At 40.2% G+C, this 24,208-nt stretch overlaps 1 protein-coding gene across 1 annotated transcript; it reads right to left on the bottom strand.

Moving 5' to 3' along the window:
• Positions 1-600: 600 nt before the first annotated feature.
• Positions 601-16,934, bottom strand: LOC148032792 (SUN domain-containing protein 1-like). Its single transcript, XM_087683460.1, has 2 exons — positions 15,374-16,934; positions 601-1,135 (listed from the first exon to the last, which is right to left on the bottom strand). The coding sequence occupies exons 1-2, from the start codon at positions 16,571-16,573 to the stop codon at positions 833-835; spliced, it is 1,503 nt and encodes a 500-aa protein (XP_087539586.1). The 5' UTR covers positions 16,574-16,934; the 3' UTR covers positions 601-832.
• Between the last annotated feature and the right edge of the window lie 7,274 nt (positions 16,935-24,208).

The raw sequence follows: 24,208 nt of genomic DNA, 5'->3' as shown, positions 1-24,208 counted from the left end.
CTTGACCATGTCCTTGTGGCTGAAACAAACTTGATAGGTCGAATCTTTGCTGCAGTATGGAAAATTCAAGAGCCTTATCTACAAGTGTACCTTAGAAGTGGGCCAAGAGACTTCAACAATCCTCGTTTGAATACTCGTGTAATGTTTTGATAAGGAGAAAAAGCCTGTTTATAGCTTTTGAGCCTCAAATTATTCGTAGAGCACTAGCCAGTTTGTGAACTCATGTGATCAGAACCTTTCAGCTAAACCCTCCCTCTCCACTTGCTGCTGCTCTCTTCTTCTTCTCTTCTCATTTCACCCATTTTCCATTTGTCCTCAATGTCTTCATGCGGACACCTCAAAATTAGTTTACAGCTTGATACAGGATAACCTGCCTGTATGAGATTAGTGTGTCCACATGATTTCATATTGGATAAGATCATTAAGCACTAATATCACACGTGACACTGAAAATGGAGTCTAAAGGACAGACAGACACTTTCACAAGCTTCCCATTATCTGAGACATGTATCTTACCCGTTGAATCAATATGGAAACTCTTACCTGTGGAACAAGTGTACAGACTCAAGACTACTCTATTCTGTTGAATGAATAAAATTCCTAATAGAAGACAAGCTTGCTTCAACATATTGGACATATAAATTGAACTCTTTAATTAACCAGACTGGTTTAAAAAGACCATATGAAACTACTATGATATTAGGGTGCCTCTGTATTCCTGGCTATTCTCTCAATCAAGTCAGATCAACAGAAAATGGGAGAAAGTCCAAAGCTAAGCCCTTAAACCAGAATGCTACAACAGACCACATCTCATGACATCTTTTACAGCGAATCATGCCAGTGCAGGCTTAACTGCCTGAGGATCAGAACCATGAACCCTAAATCTGTAAAGGCATGTATGTGAGGGGCTTCCATGATTTGAACTAACTTCTAGCCTGACCATGTTCACCAATTTACCCCTTGAATCTTCTGGAATGGAAAAGACCTGCACATTTCGGTTATCAATTTTGTATACAAACTCCCCAAGAAGAACTTGTGTCCTGGACTTTGCAGTTGAATCTTCCTTTTTATAGCTATCAAGCCATCCAAACACCCTGAAGTCCTTTGGTGCGCTTGATATATCGTATGCAACACTCTGCAAGAAAGAAACAGTTTCTACACATGAGAGCTGGTTGATGTGTACTAGCCTCAGCACAGTTCAAAATGCTGCCAATTAAGTCAAAGAAGCATATTTCATAGTTGCATCATAACATAGCACAAGGCATTAGAAAGAAACACCATAAGTAAAATTTAAGTGAGCTTAGACGGTTCCCAGAGGGATATTATTCTAACATTAATAGAGCATCTCGAGCATCTTCATGTGTCTGCAACGCAGTTAGTGATCAACATCACTGTCTTTTTTCCTTGAACAAGAGCAGGCATCTGTGTGGTGTGTGTGAACTACTAAAGGACCACTTTGCACGTGGACAGCAAGGTTGTTTATTTCCATTGTGCATGTGCATGTGCAAGCATACATGTGAGCACATGTGCAGATCCATGCACGTTCCCATGGGCATGCACTTGTGCGCACACTTGTGCATCTGCATGTGCATATGTACTGGGCACGTCAGTGCAGGTGCATGTGTGCATATACGTGTGCAGATGTGCACGTGCATGTGAGTGTGCGTGTGCGTGTGAACTACTAGAGGACCAATGTGCACGAATGACAACAAGGTTGCTGATCTCCATCATGCCTGGTACCAAGAGAGTAGCAGTAGAGGCAACTGGCTTGCAGCAGTGGCCTGTGTGAGTAGGTTTGGAGCCCTGGATTGCCCTGTCAATGCATAATGCTCCAACCAAGCATCTCTATTTTTCTGCAATTTGCATCTAGCTCATTGTCTGCTTGTAAGTGCATACCTTATCCCATTGAGGGAGCAATACCTCTATTGTTAACTTCTTCAAGCAATGCGACACACAATGGAAGGGAACTACTCCCAAGATAAAATGGCATTCCTTTGTAGGTGAGTGGTTTAGATGCAGCCAATTTCTCTTCATCTAAATGCCCAAATGCAACAACACATAGAAATCGAGCTTCAATCTTCAAGTTTTCCAAGACAGTTGGCCCACCTAATAACAAGAAAACCAGTCTTTTGAGCAAGCTGCATCTGACTCAGCATGCTTGTAAGTTGTACATGCATACCTTGCATGGGAGAAAATTGTAAATTTCTCATTTCACTAAAGGAACAATACCTCCATAGTTAACCTCTTGAAGCAAAGTGGCACACAAAAGAAGGGAATTAAACCAACATAAATTGGTGGCCCTTTGCAGTTAAATTAGTTACTTTTCATTTGAATTCCAAATCCAAGAAAACACAGAAATACCAATTTTGTTATCAGTCCTTCCAAGACAATTGATGTGCCAAGAAAGATAAAAACACAAGCTGTCTCTTGAGCATGTTGGACAAGCTAATAGAACACTGAGTAGAGAAAATGTCAAACTAAATCTCAACACCTTACTTCATTACTTCTCAGCAATATAATTAGCCACACCTTTTTTCGTTAAAAAAGGAAATCTCACCATCTAAAGGTGTTGTTCCTCAATGGAAAGATTCAAGAAATGGGTAAGTAGTTCAAGAGGACTAGTTGGGTGGAAGATGTTGGTTGGACCCAAAATGAGCAGCATCATCACTTGCCAATTACATATGAAATCAGATTCTTAAACTCAGATCGATCTAATGAGGCTCATGAGTGTGCTTGTAGCACGTTTGACATACATCGGTTATAATATGGATACCAGATTTGATGAATCCAGACATACTAGTTTGCAAGTCAAGTTTGTGTTTTCATACAGCCCCAATTTACAACAAAAGTTGATCAATTACAAGAGGGTTCCTTCATGTAGGCAACACTAGCTGAAACTAAACGAACCCAACATAGTAGTTGGCAAGTCAAAGGTTTTTGCTTACAGCCACTATTTACAACCAAGACTGATCCAAAAGGTTGGCCAACCAATGTCCAGTCCATTTTTGATAGTTTGATAGACAAGGTAAAACTTTCATGAAATTGAAAGTATACACATTAGAATTGATCCAGAAGGTTGGCCAACCAATGTCCAAACTATATTTGATAGTTTAGTAGACAAATATGTGAAACTTTCATGAAATCGAAAGTTTGCACCTTAGAATTGATAATCATTCAAAGTTTTGCTCAGTAAGCAACTCATTTAAGTTGTAAAGCAAGCCCTAAGCTTAAGTTTGGTCCAATGAGCAACTCACTTATGATGGAGGGCCCAAGCATTAATTAGCTCTTAATCAAAAACAAGATTTAACTAAGGAGCCATTGCTTCCTCATTTAGAAAGTTGAGCTTGGCTACTTAGGATTCCACCATAGACATTGGGACTTTGGTCCATCAACAGCAACAGCTGCTCCATCATCATATGCGTTTCTACATCCAAAGGTTTTGGAGTCATCACCTCACAAGGCTACAATGTTGATGTTTTCTTTGACTCGAAATCGAATAGTGGATGGTTCACATGAGTTCCTCAAAGGATTGGTTTTTGCACTTGCATTTGATGCAAGGCAATGTCTTCATCACCAACAATTCAAAAAATACCCTTTCATGGCACAAAAAACATTCAGATCATTCCAATTGGACATTGCAATGCCTTACATCGAAGGTGCTTTATTTGCCACGTCTTGGCTTCCACATGTTGTCAATGAGCAAGATCTACAACTTCTTGCTAGTGGAGTTTGATGTTGATTCTTTAAGGATACAAACTGGCCACACACATGCAATGGTGTCATGGATATGAGAAGCATGGCGTTTACATGTTGAGAAACATAACAGCTCTTTCCCAATACCTCCTATCTCTCAATCCTAGACTAAGTTGTCCCATGCTCAATTCAATCACCTCAACCATAAGTGCTTTCAAAAGGTTGCTCATGACAAGATGGTTCATGGCTTACGAGAGGTTGGAGCGAGCCAAACACCGTATGTAAGTCACATCAAAGGGAATTCGCAATGAGACTCCATTCCCAACAAGCCATCTTGGACGGCCAAAGTCTCATTGGAATTGACACACAGATTTGTGTGCCCATGCTGTCAGAGTGCAGCAATGTGGAAGCGTAAGACATAGACTGAGAGAGAGTAAACACAAAGAGGAGAGAGAGAGAAAAGGAGACAGTGTAAACGCAGAAAATCTGCAGTGTAGTATGTTATATAAGAGTGCAGAAATATACACGGGGGCAGAGGAAATATCTGCGTGTGTCTCCGACTTGATGACCTCGTTCTCCGTCAGCCCGAGCACAGTCTGTCTCAGCCAACAAATCTCAAGACCAAAATCTGAAATGAATAAATGACTGAGTGTGCCACCAACTGGCTATTTATAGCCAGAAAATAGAAAATACCAGCACCAGGTCAGCTGCATTAAATGCAGCTGACTGCAGTAAAAAACAATAAAAAACTGTCTGACTGCAGACAGTCTGATTGCAACTGTGCTGACGTGGCATCATGCTGCTGACATGTCCTCTGCCGTATGCTGTATACTGTTGTACTGTGCAGAAACCCGAACACAACCTGTCCAAGGGATGACTCTACCTCTACCACCCCCTCTCAGATCCTGGACAAGGCTTCAGATTGAGGGATCTGGAAGGCTGACAAAGTAAAGCCTGGGGAAGCGCCTTCGTGAACAAATCTACAAGATTATCCTCCGTCTTGCAGTACTCCACATCAATGGTCCCATCCAGAAGCTTCTCTCGAATGAAGTGATATTGGATCTCAATGTGCTTCATCCAGGCATGGAATACAAGATTCTGCACCAAGGCAATGCAACTCTCATTGTCGCACCGCAGAAGAGTAGGACAAATCTGGGGGCAGCCAAGCTCCTCCAACAATCTTCGAAGCCACACAACCTCACATGTGGTGGAAGAAGACACAGCCCGATACTCCACCTCAGTAGAAGAAAGGGCTACCGTGGGCTACTTCTTGCTACTCCAAGAGATAACACCTGTACCCAAGGTAAAACAGTAGCCTGTAGTAGACCGTCAGTGGTCCACATCATCAGCCCAATCCGAGTCACTCCAACCTACAAGAACCACATCAAAAGCATCTGTACCCGCGGGATAAGAAATCCCTAAGTCAAAAGTCCCCCTCAAATACTGAAGAATCCTCAAGGCAACCTACCAATACACCTGTTTGGGTTCAAGCATGAACCCTACCAAAAGACCCACAGCAAAACAAAGATCAACACGAGTGTTGAGAAGCCAAATCAAGGATCTAATCAACTAACGGTAGCATGAAGCATCCATCATGGGAGAATCTCAATGTGAAGTGGCCTTCCAATTCAGATCAATAGTAGTAGTAATGGGCCGACAAGTCTCCATCTCAAAAGTCACCAAGAGCTCCTAATGTACCCCTCTTCTGAGAATCCCCCTCTAAGACTGATAAATCTCAAGACCCAAGAAGAAATGAAGAAACCCCAAATTCGTCATCTCAAATGCCTGATGTAAAGCTGTCTTGGTCTCTTGGACCTTCTGTGCATGATCCCTTGTCAGAATCAAATCATCAACATACAACATAAACAACACACGACCAACCTCGAAAGTGTGCACATAAAGCTGCGGATCAGCCTTGGAGGGCCGATATCCCAACTTCGACTGAAGAAATGAGTCAATCTTCTTGTTCCATGCACACAGAGCCTGCTTAAGGCCATACAAGGCCCTCTTCAACCTGTAAACTTTCCCATCCGAGGATCCAAAGCCAGGAGGCTGCTCAACATAGATCTCCTCTTGCAAGTCACCATTCAGATAGGCCGACTTCACATCCAACTGATAAACAGGCCATCTCGTATGACCAGCCAAGGCAAGAATAGCTCGAATAGTCGCCATACGAGTAGTGGGGGCAAAAGTATCATGGAAATCAATGCCTGGGCGCTGAGCAAAACCTTTAGCAACAAGGCAAGCCTTGTGCTTGTCCAAAGAACCATCGCTAAGGTACTTGGTCTTGAAGACCCACTTGACACCAATCACCTTCTTATGAGAGGGACGAGGCACAAGAGACCAAGTGCCATTCCTCTCAATAGCCTCCAACTTGGCTTCCATGGCCTTCCACCAATGATCAAACTACAAAGCCTCCTTCACTAAAGTAGGCTCTCGATCCTGCATAACACGGGCCAACAAACAATAGTTGGAACAAACAAGCTCCGAAGAATGTGCATGGTTCCTCTGTGACCTCCACGGTCCATCTTGCAATTCCCACTCCTCAAGGACCCTCTCGATCCCTAAATCTCGGAATGTGTCACGGGCCCAACGAGGAGAAGGACGAACCTCTCCCTGTTGCTCGCCATCTGCTGAAGACTCAGGAACAACCACCAGCGGAATCTCCTCTGGGGTGGCCAGTGGAAAAGAAGACTCTGAATCAAAAGAAAAACCTCCATCAAGAGGCTCTGGCTCCAAAGAAATTGTCTCAAGATCCCAACTCTCCCTTGGATCTCCAAGAACAGGGTGCTCCTCACCCCCCTCTGTGGCCAGAACTTTCACGAATTGCACATCATGGCTTGTGTAGACATCTTGCTTGACGGGATCAAACAAGCGATAACCTTGGGACTGGAAGCTATAGCCAACAAAAACCTGTCGTCAGGAAGCCGCCTCGAACTTGTCACGCTATCTTCGAGATGTGCACATAAGCGTCACATCCAAAGATTCTAAAATAAAAGACATCAGGCTTAGTCCCAAAGTAAGCCTCAAAAGTTGCCATCCTGTCAACGGCCAAAGTAGGAGATCGATTGAGGATGTAAATTGTGATAGCCACTGCCTCAGCCCACAGAAACTGAGGTGTCTGTCGATGCTCCATCATGGTGCACGCCATCTCGATCACACTTCGGTTCTTCTGCTCCAAAATGCCATTCTCTTGGGGAGTGCTGGTGTTAGCAAACTCCTAGTGAATGCCTCTATTTGCATAAAAATGAGCAAACTCATTAGACATAAATTCACCTCCCTTGTCTGAACGCAAGGTCTTCAGTCGTTGGCCAGAACGGTTCTCTTCAAAGAGAAGCCAATCCTTGAAGTGAGAGACAGCCTCCGACTTCAAAGTCAAGAAATAGGCCCAAGTCATCCTGCTGTAGTCATCTACGATCAACATGAAGTACAAGCTCCCCTTCAGAGACTCAGTCCTCATTGAGCCACAATGATTCGTAGATACAAGCTCCATGGGTAAAGTAGACTGCCTAGAAGCTTTGATGAAAATCGCATCCCAATGCAGTTTCCCATAGATGCAAGAGACACATGGCTGATGGCTTACCACTATGTCTAGCAATCCTCGAACAAACGACCCTCGCGATGCCTTCCGAAGGCACTCATAGTTCAAGTGGCCAACCGACATGCCATAGCTCGAACTGTGTCTGAGAAGTAAAAAGAAGAGAAGTAAGAGCTGAAGAAGACTTCAATTTGTAGATGCCATTCTACTCATACCCTGCAAAGAGAACCTTCCTTGATCCACGATCAAGGACTCGAACAATATCACTGTCAAACTCCACCAAAAGACCAAGAGCACAAATCTTATGGACCGAAAGTAAATGATACCCCAAACCTAAGACGTGCAACACCTCAGAAGTGTAGATACCACCACGTCTATCTGGAATAAGTTGCATCTCACCCCGCACAACAATAGGCACAAAAGAGGTGTCGCCAATGAGAATCTATCCATGTAAAGATCACAAATGGGCAACACCAATGGGAGAAGGAGTCATGTGCCGAGAGACACCACTATCCACAATCCACCCATAAGCCTGGAAGCTGCCATCGCAACATCAAAAGTCTTCAGTGTAGAGTCTTGAATGACTGATAAGTGTAGAAAAGCCATTCATAAGGATGCAACCACCGCTCTAGAATCCTTTGTGTCCTTCTTCTTGGTGTCCTTCTTATCTTTGTTGGAGCAATTCTTCTTCCAATAACCGGTCTTTCCACAAATATGGCAAGTCGATTCCTTCTCCTTGTCCTTCTTGGATTTGTTGTCCTCCTTTTGGTCCTTCCCCTTCTTCTGAGAGGCTTGACCAACCAAAGCCTCTGATTTGGAAGCATTATGTTCCTTCAACTATTCCTCCTAGTCCAAGACCATAGAAACCAACTCTTCCCACCGAAGAGTCGACTCTCGCCTTGATGCGATAAGAGCGGAATAAAAGGTATCGAATCGTGGCGATAACTAAGACAGTAAAGTAATCGCCATGTCTTCAGAGGAAATAGGCTTTCTTGCATTTTAAACCTGTATCTGAAGCTGCCGAAGCTTGTTGATGTGTTCCCGAAGCAAAGAAGACTTATTCACGGACAAAGTCCACATCTGTACCTCCAAAGAAACCCTCTTAATCAAGGTCATCCGATTGTGCATCTGATCAAGCTCCAATCATATCTCTCGAGCCACCGTCAAGTACTCGATGTGAGCTATCAAAGCTATAGTGCAAGACAGAAAAAAAAAATCGAATCCTGGCATTCAATTTGTCCCAGTGAGACTGAGCCTTGGTCAACTCCGCACGAGCATTGGAAGAGAGTTTGAACTCGTCCCTCACCGAGGGCGTGTTAATCTCCTCTATCACCAATTCCGTCAAATCATAAGACTCCAAAATGGCCAACATCATCACCTGCCAAATGCAATTGTCACCATCAAGCTTTTGATCCAATGGAAGAGCCGATAGGACAGGCACCTTTCCGTCCATGATCGCCTGAAACTCCAAATCAGTCTCTGTAGACATGTTAACCTGGAATACCTACACAAACGCAAAATCAGCCCCCTCTGACTGTGAAAACACAGCCTTCTAAGGCTGGTCCCTTTGCTACCCAAACCTTCTTCACTTGCCGAAGGCGATGAAAAGGTAAAATCTACAATGGAAGGCCTCAAACGCAGCCTTCCTCCCCTTCGAACAGCAATAACCTGCAACAAATTCACTAATTAGACTCCTTTCCCGCACGCCCACGCTCGCTTCAACCTCGATCCAATGCGCAATCCTCCCGTTCGCCCTCGAATCTTGAAAACACAGCCTTGTGTCGCGCTAAAATCTCCTCTTCAAATAGGAGAAGCCCTCAGTCAGTCCATCTTCACCGCTCTGATACCATGTCAAAGTGCAACGATACGGAAGCGTAGAACATAGACTAAGAGAGTGAACACAGAGAGAAGTGAGAGAAAAGGAGACAATGTAAACGCAAAAAATCTGCAATGTAGTATGCTATATAAGAGTGCAAAAATATACACAGGGACAGAGGAAATATATGCGTGTGTGTCCGACTTGATGCCCTCGATCTCTGTCAACCCGAGCACAGTCTATCTCAACCAACAGATCTCAAGACCAGAATCTGAAATGAATGAATGACTGAGTGTGCCACCAATTGGCTATTTATAGCTAGAAAATAGAAAATACCAGCACCAGGTCAGCCAATTGTCCGACTGTAGACAATTTAACTGCAACTATGCCGACGTGGCATCCTGCTGCTGTTGACGTGTCCTCTACCATATGTTGTATGCTATTGTACTGCGCAGAAACCCTAACATAGCCTATCCAAGGGATGACTCTACCTCTAACACATGCGACATGAGTCCCTAAAAGAAAGCGAGTATTTCATACTCATTGTTGATGATTTCAATAGAATGACATGGGTTTGAATTTATAATTCAAGTCACAAGCATTCTCCTAGTTTAATGACTAGTTGATCTTTGAGCAAACACAATTTGGCTAAAAACTGAAGGCAACGAGGGTTGATAAAAGCCACAAGTTTACTTTCAACAAAATGGTTGAATTTTGTGCAAATCAAGAGATACATCAAGAGTTTGCCAATTGCAGCACTTCATCAAAGAATGATATGTTGAAACACGAGAATCGAACAATGGTAGAGATGGCAAGGACCATGTTGGAGCATCGTCAAGTGTTATATGGACAAAGATCGGGTTATTCATATCCTCGATAGTTCCCCTACCTCAACAATTCCTAGAATGACGCCTTTTGATATGTACTTTAGTAACAAACCTAATGTCTCTTATTCAAAGTCTTTCAATGTGATGCCTATGGTCACATCTCAAAGAAGGAACAAGAAAAGATGAATCCAAACAAATCACGATACTTGTTCATGGAATACAATATCTAAGTGATGAAATATCTATCAAAAGTGGATACAGCAATGAAAGTGTAGAAGACTGTTGTAATAGACTAAAATTGTTTTGCAGACACTTTATTTAACAAGTTACCACTAAAGAGGCCAGAAGATTATCACATTGATCTTATTCTTGGAAGCTCACCTCCAAGTAGGCCATCCTATCGTGTAAATCCAACACAACAAGAGGAGATTATAAAGCAAGTGAATAAGCTCTTAGAGAATAGTCTAATAAGATTTAGTTTCTCACCTTTTTGCTCTCTAATCCTCTTAATGCAGAAGAAAGATGGATCTTGGTGCATGTATGTGAACTGCGTGACCCTTAATAAAATTACAATTCAAAATAGATTTCATATTCCAAGAATTGATGATATCTTGGATAGATTGGATGGATCCAAAGTACTCAACCGGATTAACTTGAAGAGCAGCTACCATCTCATAAGGACTACTCCTCAAGATATCCATAAAACAGCATTCAAGAAAACTTTTGATTTCTATGACTTTCTTGTGCTACCATTTAGTCTCACCAACGCTCCAACAATCTTTAATAGAATAATGCAAAAAATCTTTACAACATATTGAAAGTTTATAAGCACTTTCTTTGATGATATTTTGGTTCATTTAAAAGATAAAGAAGAGTATAAGCAACACTTGAAAATAGTGTTTCAAAAACTCCCCAAAGACAAACTTTGTGCAAATGGCAAAAAGAGTTAATTTGTCCTATAAGAGATTCACTACTTCAGCCATATTGTATCCAAAGATACGATTTGAATGGATCCAAAAAGAATCAAGGCTATTGTAAAATGGCCAAAATTAACTAGTGTTCATAAGTTTAAAGTTTCTTAAGATTACGCTCTTATTATACAAGATTTATTAAATGGTTTACAATGGTTACTAGACCTTTGCATGATTTAACCAATAAAGTACTGGCATTCCAATGGACAAAGCTAGAAAAGAAAGCTTTTGAAGCTCTAAAATTCTATATCAACAAAGCACTTGCTTTGATTATATCTAATTTATCAAAACCTTTCTTTATAGAATGTGATGCTTTAGGAGGCTACATCCATACACTCTTAAACCAAGAAGAGCGTGCAATTACTTATGCAAACAAAAGGTTGCAAAATGCCAAAAAGAATTCCACTACCCATGAAGAGAAGTTAATAGGCATCATTTAAGCTTTAAAAGATTGGATACATTGCCTATTAGGTGAAGAATTTATCATCACGCCGAACTATGCAATATAAAACATTTTCTCAATCAATCAAGATTTTTGAGAAGCATATTTGATGGGCCAATTATTTAGCTCAATTTAAATTTCAAATACTACATATTCTTGAAAAGCAAAACAAGATAGCCGATATCCTATTATGAAGATCTCAAATTCATACAATATGTCCATGATTCACCATACAAATTTTACTAGCATAAGGAACATATATGCTTTTGATAAAGATTTTAAAACCATCTAAGAGAATTTACAACATAGTAAAAGGATAAACTCTTATATTATCAAAGATAGATTTCTTTCAATGAAAAATAAGCTATAAGTTACTAAAGCTTTTAAGTCTAAAGTAATGGAAGAATATCATGCGGCTCCTTACATGGCTCATCATGGTATTTTGGCCACAACCAAGACACTTAAAATTGTATATCTTTTGGCAAGTCTTCGATAAGACATTGAACAATTTATCAAAGAATATCTTGTATATCAAAAGATTAAGTTGAATCACCAAAAGTCTGCAAGGCTTTTACAACCATTATCAATCTTGAGTCAACCTTGAGAAAGCATTGCTATGGATTTTATTTTTTACTAGCCAAAATCAACAAATGACAATGATAGCATATTGACTATTATTCACCAAGTTTAGCCAATAGACTCATTTCATTCCAACCAAGAAGACTATCAAGTCTCAATATATGACTAGAATATTTATTCAACAAATCTTCAAGTATCATGAATTACCACAATCCATTGTGGATGATAGAGATCAATCACTTTTGACAAGCTCTTTTTGAAAATTTGAATACACAGCTTTACTTTTTCATCTTTTTATCATCCTCAAATAAACAAATGATCAAAGTGAGATGGTCAATCTTATAATATCGAATATACTCAAGTGCTATTGCTATAAAGTCAATCAACAAAGGAGAAAGTATTTACCTTTGGTAAAATACGCCTATAACAACATAGTTCATATTTCTATAAGTAAAGCACCATTTGACATCATACATAAAAAATCACTCTTGCTACCTATTATCAAAACAAAAAATGAGATATTTTATGCCGATAAATTCGTGCGTAATATAAATAGAACTTTTGCCCAAGTCAAACAAGCTATCTAAAAATCTCAAGAAAAATAAATCATAATAATAAATAATCATTGAATACACTTGATTTTACAAAAAGAGATTACATGTGGCTGAAATTTGACAAAACTCATCTAAGAAACTCTAATAATCCTTCATTCCAAGTCACTAAGCTCACAGCGAGAAATTATTGGTCATTTTAAGATTGTATATAATATAAACTTGGAGTCAGAATGATAAATAGTTATGAAACAAAGAGAGCAAAATGAAGTATGAAGAAAAACTAATTGTTGATGGATGAAAAAAAAAACACTAGCTAACTAATATTGGGTGGACAAGCTTGCAAGAGTATGGCGAACTTTTCGTCGGATAGACAGATTGCATTGCTTATCATAGCCTTCTCGACAAGGATGAGCATGGCATTCAACAGACTATGATGCTCGAAGGACTGGCAATCCATGTCCTCTCCATTTTGTATTTGTATCCACAACCATGAGAACATTGTCTCTACAATTTCAATTTAATCTCTTTAAAGAGGAGATGAAAAAATGTGATAAGACAAACATCGATTCATAACTGACCAAATGGATGGCATATTTGATTTGTATCAATTCAATGAAGCTTAGCGTATCGCACAGATATAAATCATGTTACAAGAAAAAGCATATGCTTGGTGGGTGAACCTACACCCCAAGCTGGTGACAGATGATTTTCAATCCATTTTTCAAAAATGTTTGGTGATCGATGATCAAATTGAAATTTTTCAAAAATCGTTTGAGCTAGATAGAAGGAAAAAACACTCAGATGCATATTCACACGAGTTTAAAAATCTATTGTATTAAACAAAGGCCTTGGACAATCCTCAAGCATTGCTCTACATGCGATATCTTTTTAGATTGCCACAAGAAAGATACTTCGCAATCCACTTCACTCGCTCCAAAATTTTCATCAAAGCACTATGACTCTAACTCCAAATGCAATCCTTCATTCCACACCAAATACCTTGGCATTTTGATATAACTTTATTCTAGATCAACTTGAATAGAGAATATCCTTGGAATATGTCTATGCATTGGAAACCTTCACCAATGCACTTACTAATGATAACAAGCATGAGCTACTACTGAAGGATAGCATAAACCTTATTTGATTGGACATCTTTCTGTATTTGGCTTCATCTCAATCTTTTAATCTAAAATGAAGTTGAATAAGGAGTGTTAAGAGTTTGATTGCATTTTGGTTACTCCGCACTAAGCTCAACATGTTCGATTGGAATAGGTAAGCATCACATTTCTACCCTAAGACGTGTATACTACAGCACTATAGTGAACTAGCATGCATAAGCATTTACATTTCCACATCGCTTGTACATCGACCTTTACATTGAGAATTTTACCATTTTAATTTCTATCTACACTATGCTTTGTGAGTTAGTACGAGAGAAACAATTTTCTTTTATTTTTTCATTTCAATATTCAAAAAAAAATTTGGTATAGCATATGATATGATATGGCTTTAATAATGATTAAAATTTATAATCAACATTAAGATTTCAAGTAAGGATGATTGTTTCGGCGCACCAAAATGAAACATTATTTGACACAAATAATTCAAACTTTCAACTTGTACAAGCTAGCCATTGTCAAGTCTCTTCATAGTCTTGTTGGACATTCTAGATTTTATTTACTATCTATCATAATCTTTATCAACTTCATCATCTTTGTTTTCATTTTCATCTTCGCCATCATCTTCTTCATTTTCATAATTATCTTTACCTTCATCTTCTCCATCATCATCTTCTCCTTTTCGAGCATCATCTTCATCCTTACATTCACCTTCATCTTGTTTTTATTTTCTTTATCTTAGATTTCATCATCTTAATCTTCATTTTCATGTTTTTTAATCTTAGATTTCATCATCTTTATATTCATCTTCTACATTCTTCCTCAACTTCATCTTGATGTCAATCATCATTTTCATGTTATCAACTTTATCATTACTTAACCTCTACATTCATGTGCACCTTTCTTCTTCAACTAAATCTTCATCTTACTCGTCATCTTTATCTTTGTCTTAATCATCTTTTTACTTCATCTCTATCTCAACTTCACCATTTTCATTTTCTTCTTATTCATGTTAATAAACTAGCCATTGTCATGCATGTCACCATCATACATGTCAAACCACCCATACTTTTTGGCAATAACAGCCCCTTAGCACACACTATCCAACACATTGTTCACCATTATATTCAGCTTTCCAGTTTTGCCCTGTCACTCAGGCACTGTAAAGACAAGTCTGGGTTCAAAAACCCTTCTAACCCAAGCGCTCAACTTCTGCCAAAATTAAGGGCACACCACCCAAGTACTGTACCATTTGGTCTTCAACTTCACTAACCTCATTGACCGCAAAACAGACCCCTGAGATACAAGTAAGAACATGCAGCATCCACACAGCTAATCCAAATGCCAGACATACAATACAGCTACAAATTTGGATACACATAGAATCAGCATAAGAGCAATTGGAAATTGCATGTAAGCCCATATATATGAGGTGAAAAGTAAACTTTGGTGACGTGCAAATTCACATAAGCATGCATTGGTAAAATGCAGACTAAACTACAAATGATTTCCATAAATTCACTCTCTTAAGTCACTGATTCTTGATTGCTTGCTTTATCTGTTAATTATAAGCTTGGAGTTTGGAATGTCGAAGGCAGCCTTTGCAGACACTGATAGAAATTCAAAAGCCTAACTATTTTTCCTTTTCAACTGTCAGAATCATGATTGCTTTCCTTGTATAATAGTTATAAGGTCCAAGTTTATAGCTGTTAAAAGTAACTCTTGAAGACTGTGATAGAAAAACTGCTTTCCTTACTGCCTGAACTCCATTAATCAGAAAATGAGAGAAAGAATTAACCTAGATTGAGACAAAAAGGGCATATAACAATTACCTTAGAGACATGCTCCAGTGTAAAGGCCTCTGGAAAAATAGATGTCCTGAGAGCAATTTCCACATACACGTTACTTCCTTTAAGGGGAAGACAATGGCCTGGCTGACCAAAGCTAGGTTCCAAGAGTTTATAGGCAAGAGGATGCTTGTGTGTTCCTGAAAGTAAATTTCCAGCTAGCTCCCGCCAACCTGTCCCTAAGCCATGATAGAAGCCTTCTGAGTGGTCCACCACCTTCCCTCCACCAGAACCTAATGCATAATCCACCCTCCCTATTCCATCAGCAGCATGCTTTTCCAATTCAGTCTCCACCAATCGCCTTGCCACTGCCCTTACATCATCTAAGCTAAGTGCTTCCCCAGTGCCTTCAGCAGCCCTTTCCTCCACCACAGAGTTAATAAGATTTAGCACATCTTGCCTTGTGGGAAACCCTGCCTCGGTAAGTTTCTTCAATGATGCTTCAACATCCTCCGTTTTAGCCTCTAGGTTCCGCAATTCAGTACCAAATGATGTGGCTTGTTCTTCTATCCTTTCTTCTAGTTCTGTCCTCAGACTATCTATTTCCTTCTGTATTTTCATGTCAACAAGGTCTAGCTGCACTTGCATCATTTTGGTTGTTTTCCTCAAAATGTCTCCCAGCTCAGCAACTTGGTCTTCTATAGAAGATGAATGAGGCAAGACCTGTGGGGTTCTCCAATTCCAAACCGTTGTGGCCAGACCTGCCACGATGATGAAAATGAGGAAACGCCGAGAAAACAAACTTCCAAGCAGGTGATGCCCTGAACTTGAAGTCGTGCCTGCAGCAGCACGGGGCGGCTTAGTTTGCAGCGAGAGTTTCAAAAGCTTAGGCTTTGTTGAAATGGTCTCACGGCGGGAGGCATTGTCTAGGACCTGTGCAGCTGATTTGCTGGAAGATCGTGGAGGAAGGGACGCTTTTTCTGGGACACTTCCAAGCTCGGCAGGGTCTTTGCCAAAATCTGAGGATGGATCCTCCTCTCGAGCAGGTGTAGTGGCTGGCTCGCGGTTGACCCGGCGCGAAGTAGGGGTGGTGGTCTCTGTAGCAGATTCTAATAGACGAGAGGCAGTGTTCCGCTTTCTGTTGCTAAGCCTCGGTGCAGAGGAGGGAGGCGTGGCGACGGCTGCACCGGAAGCCGCCGTGCCAGGGGTACCAACAACAGCTGCTGCAGCAGGTGGATTCGACATGGCCCGAAGACTCTGAAAACCCTAGCCCTACTATTGCTGGTGCTGCCGCTGCTAATCAAACGCACTGCAAGATAGGCCTGCCGTTTCGACTGCAACGTCCATCTGGAGTTGAAATGTTCAGCCGTGCTAGCTTATGCGCCTGATGATGTCCCCTGCGGCATCCTCGTTCTGCGTGCTGTTGTTTATTTTCTTCTTCCTCCTCGTCTGCTTCTGCTGCGTCGTCGTCTTCTTCTGCTCCTGCTGCTGCTGCTCTTGCGACTTCTCGCGCAATGAAATTCGGACAAATTTCTCTCAACAACTCGCGTCCAAGCTGGCCTAGGCACCACCTTAACGATTGGTCAGCAGTCTGAAACTTGGCAACAATGGAGGGAAACACAAAAAGCACCACATTTCAATTTCTCGTGTCATAGAGTCTGTTCATGCGAGCCCCGGTTTCGAAGGCAAGGCGAAAATGCTTCCGATCACACGCCAAGACACCACTTGCATGCCCCTGTGTGATACAAACCCAATGTGTGATACAAACCCAAGGTCAACTAGAGTAGTGCTATGACACCTTCGAAAATATTGACTGACGTAAAGGACCTATGTTATAGTTCCTCCTAGCCAATCATCACGATTAGAAGGGACCAAACTCATCGTTCTACTAAATGATTTGAGACTTACAAAGCATCAAATGAATTTTGCTTTTCCCACCCGTGCCAATATACGTTTAATAATCATCCGGGTTAAAAGGGACCAAACTCATCATTCCACTAAATGATTTGAGACTTACAAAGCATCAAATGAATTTTGCTTTCCCCACCTTTGCCAATATAGGTTTAATAACCTCATCATATCATGTCCTATGCAACTCTCATTCGAACAAGGTATCCCACACTACATGCACTTCGTTTTTTATCAACATGCACCAATATGATTTTGGGATGTCTAACTAGCTCCCCTTTTGAGAGGAATGAGCACTCTTTCTCTAATAATGTAGGAATGTAAAAATATATTACCAATAGAATATAATGTGTACATATGTAGGTGCAACAAGAAGAAACCCCCAAACATAGCTTTTCTTCCTACGAGACTTAAAATGGGCCGTATCTCTAGTACAAGAACAAAACATGACATTACTAGACTATATCTTATTCTTTTGCAACATCACCCTATTCTTATTCTATAATAAATTTTTGAACACAAGTACCTTGATCAAATTCCATGACTGAAGTGTCTCATCATCTATAGCTCCCCTTATCTCCAAATAAGCTCTCTTTTCATTGGATAATAGCATGGAAACCACCCTTCATGAACCCAATTTCTCATCCTTCTCCAAAGGTTTTGGGCTAAGATACAAGGCCATAAGTATGTGTAGGAAAGAGTCCCTCCATTTCAAATGTAGATAACACCAAGGAGACACATTCAAATAAGTTATCAAACTATTCTTGATATTTAAGTTTTTGAAAGCTGTCATCCACAAAAGCATGTTTAGCTTCACAGAGAAGTTACTTCACCATTCCAATCAGTTTTCAAGAAGCGAAATGTCCACTCCTTCATTCTAGAGGAAAAAACAGTATTTCCTTTGTCAAACTCCTTCCTCTTAAGCAAGTTTACCCTTGTAGTTGACCAAACATTTGAGGGGGTGCCCTTTTGCACCACATATGAGGAATGTCAATTCTCCTTGAATTATGCACAATTGATTGCAACTAATTAGCTTCCTCCTTATTCAATCCATGCTACTCTTCCAATACTAATGGTCACCTTACTTCCAATTTAGAGGAATCCCACAATCTAATCCTCACATATTTGTTATTGCCCAAAGCCTTGGAAAACTTCTAGTTTCTAGGTATTGATGATGCTTCATCTTTAAAAGCATGGGGCACTAACCAAATCACTCAAAGAATCACCTTTCATCTTGGTTAGTGAGCTCCAAACAAGATCTTTCATCAGTACTTTACACACCTCGAGCAAAGGCTACATCGTTATTGAACTTGATACTTTGCAATTGGAATCCACAACCCTTATCACATCTTCCCACTAAAGTCCCTCCCATTTTCGTTTAGCCTTTTTTACCTTGGTCATCCGATTTCTTAGAGTCACAACCCACAATTAGTCAAGCAATTTTTTGGATCTTCTATTCACATTGGTATACAAACTTGTCTACCACAAAAGTTGAGTATGTTATAGATATTGAAGCATGCAAGATATAGCTTCCTCATCTAGTGGGAGACTTGGATCTTGCAAGAGAGGTTTCCACTCTACGTAGTGATAATTAGAGTGCTATCTAGTTAGCATGGAATACAATCTTCCATGGGAAGACAAAGCACGTGGATTTGAAGTATCACTTATATCAAGGAGGTGCTTGAGGACAAGTGCATATAGCTTGTGAAAATCCACATAGATAAGAATTCCAGATACCTTCTTAAGAAGAGTCTAACCTTGGAGCGATTTGCACATTACTACATGCTGATGGGCATTGGATATTGAACTTGTATCTCACATCCTCTTATCATTCATTCATTTTCTATATAGTGGAGAGTAGGAAATGCAATCACTAAGAATTCCACCAAGATTGTGTGTGCTTTCTCTTACTCTAGTCCTTAGATTCTCTACTAATTCCATTCCTTCATCTAGGCATCATCCCAAGAGGGCCTTCAGTGTATTTTAGGTCCATTGTGGTGATTGAATTATGGTTTCTTATTTGAGAGTGTACACATTTCATTGGTAGTGGTCATACCCAATCAATCATATCATTGTAAAAGATCCCTCACATTAGACCCACTCTTTTTTTTTAAGAAAATGAAAAATCAAAAAAGAAAGAAAGGAAGGGGAGCCAACAATTAGCCACCCCATTGCTCCCCTCTCTTTGATAAAACCCTTTCTCTCCTCACCCAATGCACCCCCGCCCTCTTGTCTCACCCCTTACCCATTCACTCCTTGTCACCACCCTCCTTGCCCCAAAACTGCACACACACCTTGAGTCGTCATATTTCCCCCCCACCACCATCCCCCCTCCCTATCCCACAACTAACTACATTCCACCCACTTACACACACACACACACACACACACACACACACACAAACAGAGAGAGAAGGGCCACCCTTTGCATGATTTTGAAAGAGTCGAGAGAAAGAAGAGAATTGGGGGAGAGAAAGAGAAGGTTAATAACGAGAATTTAGCAAAGAGAGGGTTAGTGATAGGGTAAGATAGAAGAAGGTTAGTAAATAGAGGGGGATAAGAGATTCCCTAGACAATAGGAAGTGAGGAACTTGATTAATAATAGGAAGAGGGAGAGAATCATAGTAGTGTGATAGAGGGAGAGAAGGAAAAGGGATGGAGAGTACAAGGCAGTGTGGCCTCCCTTTAACCCTCCAATCTTATCACATTTACAATAGCCCTATTGTCATGGCCTCAATCTATTACAGCTAAAGTGCATACACAATCTAGGTGCATTCCGACATTAGAATGTGTACTCAATGATGGCTCCTAAAAGATTCACGACTCCACCTTATACCTTTGTCCATGACTAGTGACACTATTATTTCCCCCATGATCGAAATGGGACCACTATTTTTAAGTTGTATAACTAAATTGTAGCAATTAAATGACTAGATTAAGGATATGCCAAATTTAGAGTTTGGATGACCTTAATGCCTCTCTAAACTGATAGTTACTTGGGCCTCAAACTTGAGTAGGATAACAATCCATCAAACAAAGTTAGTTAAGAACACCCTGAAGGCCACTATGTTCAATTGCTTCCTTGTCGAGGATCAAGTATTTATGCATCTAGCCACCTTTACAAAACAAATTAAGGAAAGAACATAGGATACGTTATGAGTTGAAGATCTCTAGAAGGATTGAGGATTGACCAAATCAAGTATAGGAGCCATACTACTTAAAGAAGTCATTGAGATCGTTATAAGAAGAATACCCAAAAAGGGTTATGATAACAAAGGTTTGTGAAGATAGACTATCTTTTATGAATAAATCCCTTTAGAGGTGGCCCTTATGATTGCCCAAGAAAGATCTAACACAAAGAGGGAATAATTAAAGACCAAAAGGTGTGCATTTGAGGGATTCTTGAGTAGTTCAAGTTTTTATAGGCAAGTACTTACTATGCTTAAAAAAGCAAAGTCATTGAGGACCAATCATAACATTACATTGAATGGTAACTTAAATGTTGTGTTCTAACCTCCCTAAAAGGAACGGTTGATTGGCACATGAGGCAAGAGATCATCCACCATGGCATATGGGCATTGAAACGATTTGATTCTAAACAAGTTAATTGTCTTTAGTCCTCCAATGTCTCGAGGAAGAATGCCACTCTTAAATCCTTCATAAGCATCTAGAACCATCATGGAATCACATAAGATTGTTTGTCCTATAAGGGAGGCCTAGGGGCCTTTAAAACCTAGATGAACCTATTTGGGTAAGGGACTCCCCTTCATCGAGTAAAGAAATTGTTCCCTTTGACAATTCCACAACCTCTCAAAGACACATGAGAGGTGGCAATAGTAGTAGAAGGAGTTGGTACGTGGGGGAGACAAGGAAGGGAGAAAGGGAGGTGTTGAAGACAAAGAATGGATGCAAAGAGGTAGCTTGGAAGGTAAAGGTACTGCCGAGTGTTGGGGAGGGGGTGGGGTCAAAGGAGATCTGCCTAAAGAAGACACACTACTCGAGGGAGGGTTGGAAGACATGGACTCACCAAACACCACATGTCTGCTCACCACCACTTTCCCAATCTTGGGATCATAAAGCATGTAGCCTCTAGTTATATGACTGTAACTAACAAAGATGTGTTTTTTGAATTTGGCATTAAGTTTCCTCCCTTATTCCTTGCCAATGTGGATGTAGGGATTACATTTGAATATGCAAAAATGGATGACAGATGGCTTCTTGCCAAAGAGTGTTGCCATGTCACTCAAAACAACAGTTAGAGACCTATGTGCTAAGTTGGGAAGAGCTGTCTCTTGACAATTTGGAGCAATCACCTAGTCTTTAATGGCTACAAACATAAATGAGGTGCAAAAAATATAGCAACTAGGGTGTCTTCTCCTCTTCATAGATTCTTTGAGTCCTCTCCTTTGGCAATGATACCATGTGAGAGTGTGCAAGAGAAGAGATATATGAACATGGAGAGAGAAGGGAAGAGAGAGACAAATGAATGCAAAGAATGGAAGGAATATACTATACTCCTCTAAAAATGGATGTTGAATACAAAGAGTACTATACACAACTCTCGAGACATCAACAAGGACACTAGATTAGGCTCATGGATAGTAGAGAATACAAGTTGCATGGAGAGAGAGAGAGAGAGAGTGTGTGTGTGTGTGTGTTTTTTTTTTTGTGATAGTTACAATTGATAGTATGATAAACAAAGGGAGAAGGGGCAAGTATAAATGGGTAGCAATGCCAAGAACTAGCAAATCAAAGATTGCATTTAATGTGGTTAGCCAACATGAATTGCTACTACCAACATACTCTTGCCCCTACCCAAAAATTGGCACAACTAAATGCATTGAATTGGACCACTAATTGATAGTGTGAACAAACTAATACAGAAATGCAAGGTTGAAAACTAAAATCCAAGGTCACTCAAAGCTCCAATGTCACTTTTAGACTCTAACGGAGCTCACAACTAGGAGATGACCAATATAAAATACATGAAATGCTAACAAAGATATCTATCCTAAATAGTATAACCTATGGAACTTGATAAGTGTTGCATTATTCAATGGTTAGATATTTGTATTGGAGGGGACAACTTACACATGTTGTGCAATATTTTTTTCAAGTAATTGTCTTTTAAATTATTGTTTTTTATTATTTTTGAATAAGTATCTAAGGATGTTCAACAAACCTTGTGTGATTGTTCGATCTTTTCTCAGAATCTACCTCTAGAAATCCAAATGGACCTCGCCAAACAGTTGCCCTAGCTCCTTCTAATATCATTTTAAATCACTGTACATCGAGTATGAATATGGAGAAGCCACGATAATCTATTGAGATAACACATTGCAAGTTGCCAAAATACTTCATCTCATCTACTATAGTATTCAAATCCATGCCTGTTGTCGGCTCTCTTGCTCAAACTTTGCCATGACACCATGGTCCGTTGTGGAGCGCATTTTGTCGATGTGCTCAACTTAAAAATATCACCTATGCGACCACGCCGTGCTGTAGATTTTGTACTATATACCAAAACAACTAGGTTAGTGGTTGCATATAAAATCCAAATATAAGAACAAAGAATGCATGCAGTCACCTTCGAACTATTGTCCTTAAGAATTTCCACTCCTCCCTAGAGACCTCTACCCCTTTGCGTGAAGCTGCGGGGTCAAAGCTTCATGCAACCACCTCGTAGGTATAAATCGTGGCATCTCCTCTAAGCCCATAAGATATTGAACCGGTCGATGACATGTACTACACTGAAATTCTAATCACTCTCTCTCATGTTCTCTTCTAGCCTGCTTGTACTTATTGAGCTACTTCTCTATGGATGCATGATGCAACATACAAAAACGATTCATTTTCTCCTCCATGGCACCATCCCTCCTCTTTTCTACCCCATTTTCAACCACCACATCTCTTGTCAGTGTATCATCACCCTTCAACATCCATAACATATTGTTATTTGAATCCATTGTTGACAGCCACTCCAAAATATGCGAAGAGCATAAAAACCATTTTTATAATGGAATCAAAGACAAAGGAACATAGTATGTTTGGTAGTCTCATAAGCACATTGTCAAGACCCATTGATTGCTTATTGCTTCAAGCGTTTCAAGCTGTGAGATATAGCTACCTCTCATATAGCCATGTGTACTCTCACACACACAAGTGTAGTGAGCTTATCTTTGAATCCTATCGAGTTGCCTTCTTCTATGAATTCGTCATTGATAGCTCCACAATCCAAGATGCATTTTTAAGCAAGCTCCATCTCCAAGCATAGCCATGCACGTGAGAAACGAGAGGAGAAGAAGAAGATGATGAAAAGAGGAGAAGAAGAGATTCTCCATAGTCCCTCACTTTCACACACGCATACTCTCCCTTTGTCCCTCTCATACACAAGAATGAAGCAAGAAGCAAGAAACAAGAAGAGAGAACGTTTAGCCACAGAGAGCTCAACGCTCTTTTATAAAATAAATTACAATGTGCCTAGTGCTCTTCTTGTAAAAATATTAAGGTGTGTTTATTCTTGTGTACCTTCCTCTTATATTTAGAATTTTTTCCATGTGCTTTGTGTCTTTAAATTTTCATATGTCTACATTTGTCCTCCATCTTCCTCTTACCTTGGGATGGTCTTTCACTTTTGATTTTTTAGATTTTTTTCCATCTTGGTCTTCCAAGGGTTAACATTACCCCCTCTTAGCTGAGTACCAGTCCTAGGCACTTGATGGTATGGGTTGAAGATATTGAGGGTTGGTGTGGAATGGTTCTTGGAGCCTTTAAAGAGGTTGGTCATGTTGGAGACACTCTATGAAATAAGTTTTAAGGTTGTTGATGTTGAAGATAGATTGGTGATTGAAGAAAGTCTTTGCAATTGTTGGCTTGCTGTGCCACTGCACAATGTACGTGAAAAGAACAAAGAGTGCACTTCCTAGGGGGTGTGTCTACCTTACCACACAGTGCATTGTGCAAGTGATGGTG

The sequence above is a fragment of the Lygodium microphyllum genome, chromosome 8, assembly GCF_053477565.2.
Source record: "Lygodium microphyllum isolate KBCC chromosome 8, Lygodium_microphyllum_v1.1.10, whole genome shotgun sequence".
Lineage (NCBI taxonomy): Eukaryota > Viridiplantae > Streptophyta > Polypodiopsida > Schizaeales > Lygodiaceae > Lygodium > Lygodium microphyllum.
This window is presented reverse-complemented; position numbering and strand designations above follow the sequence as displayed.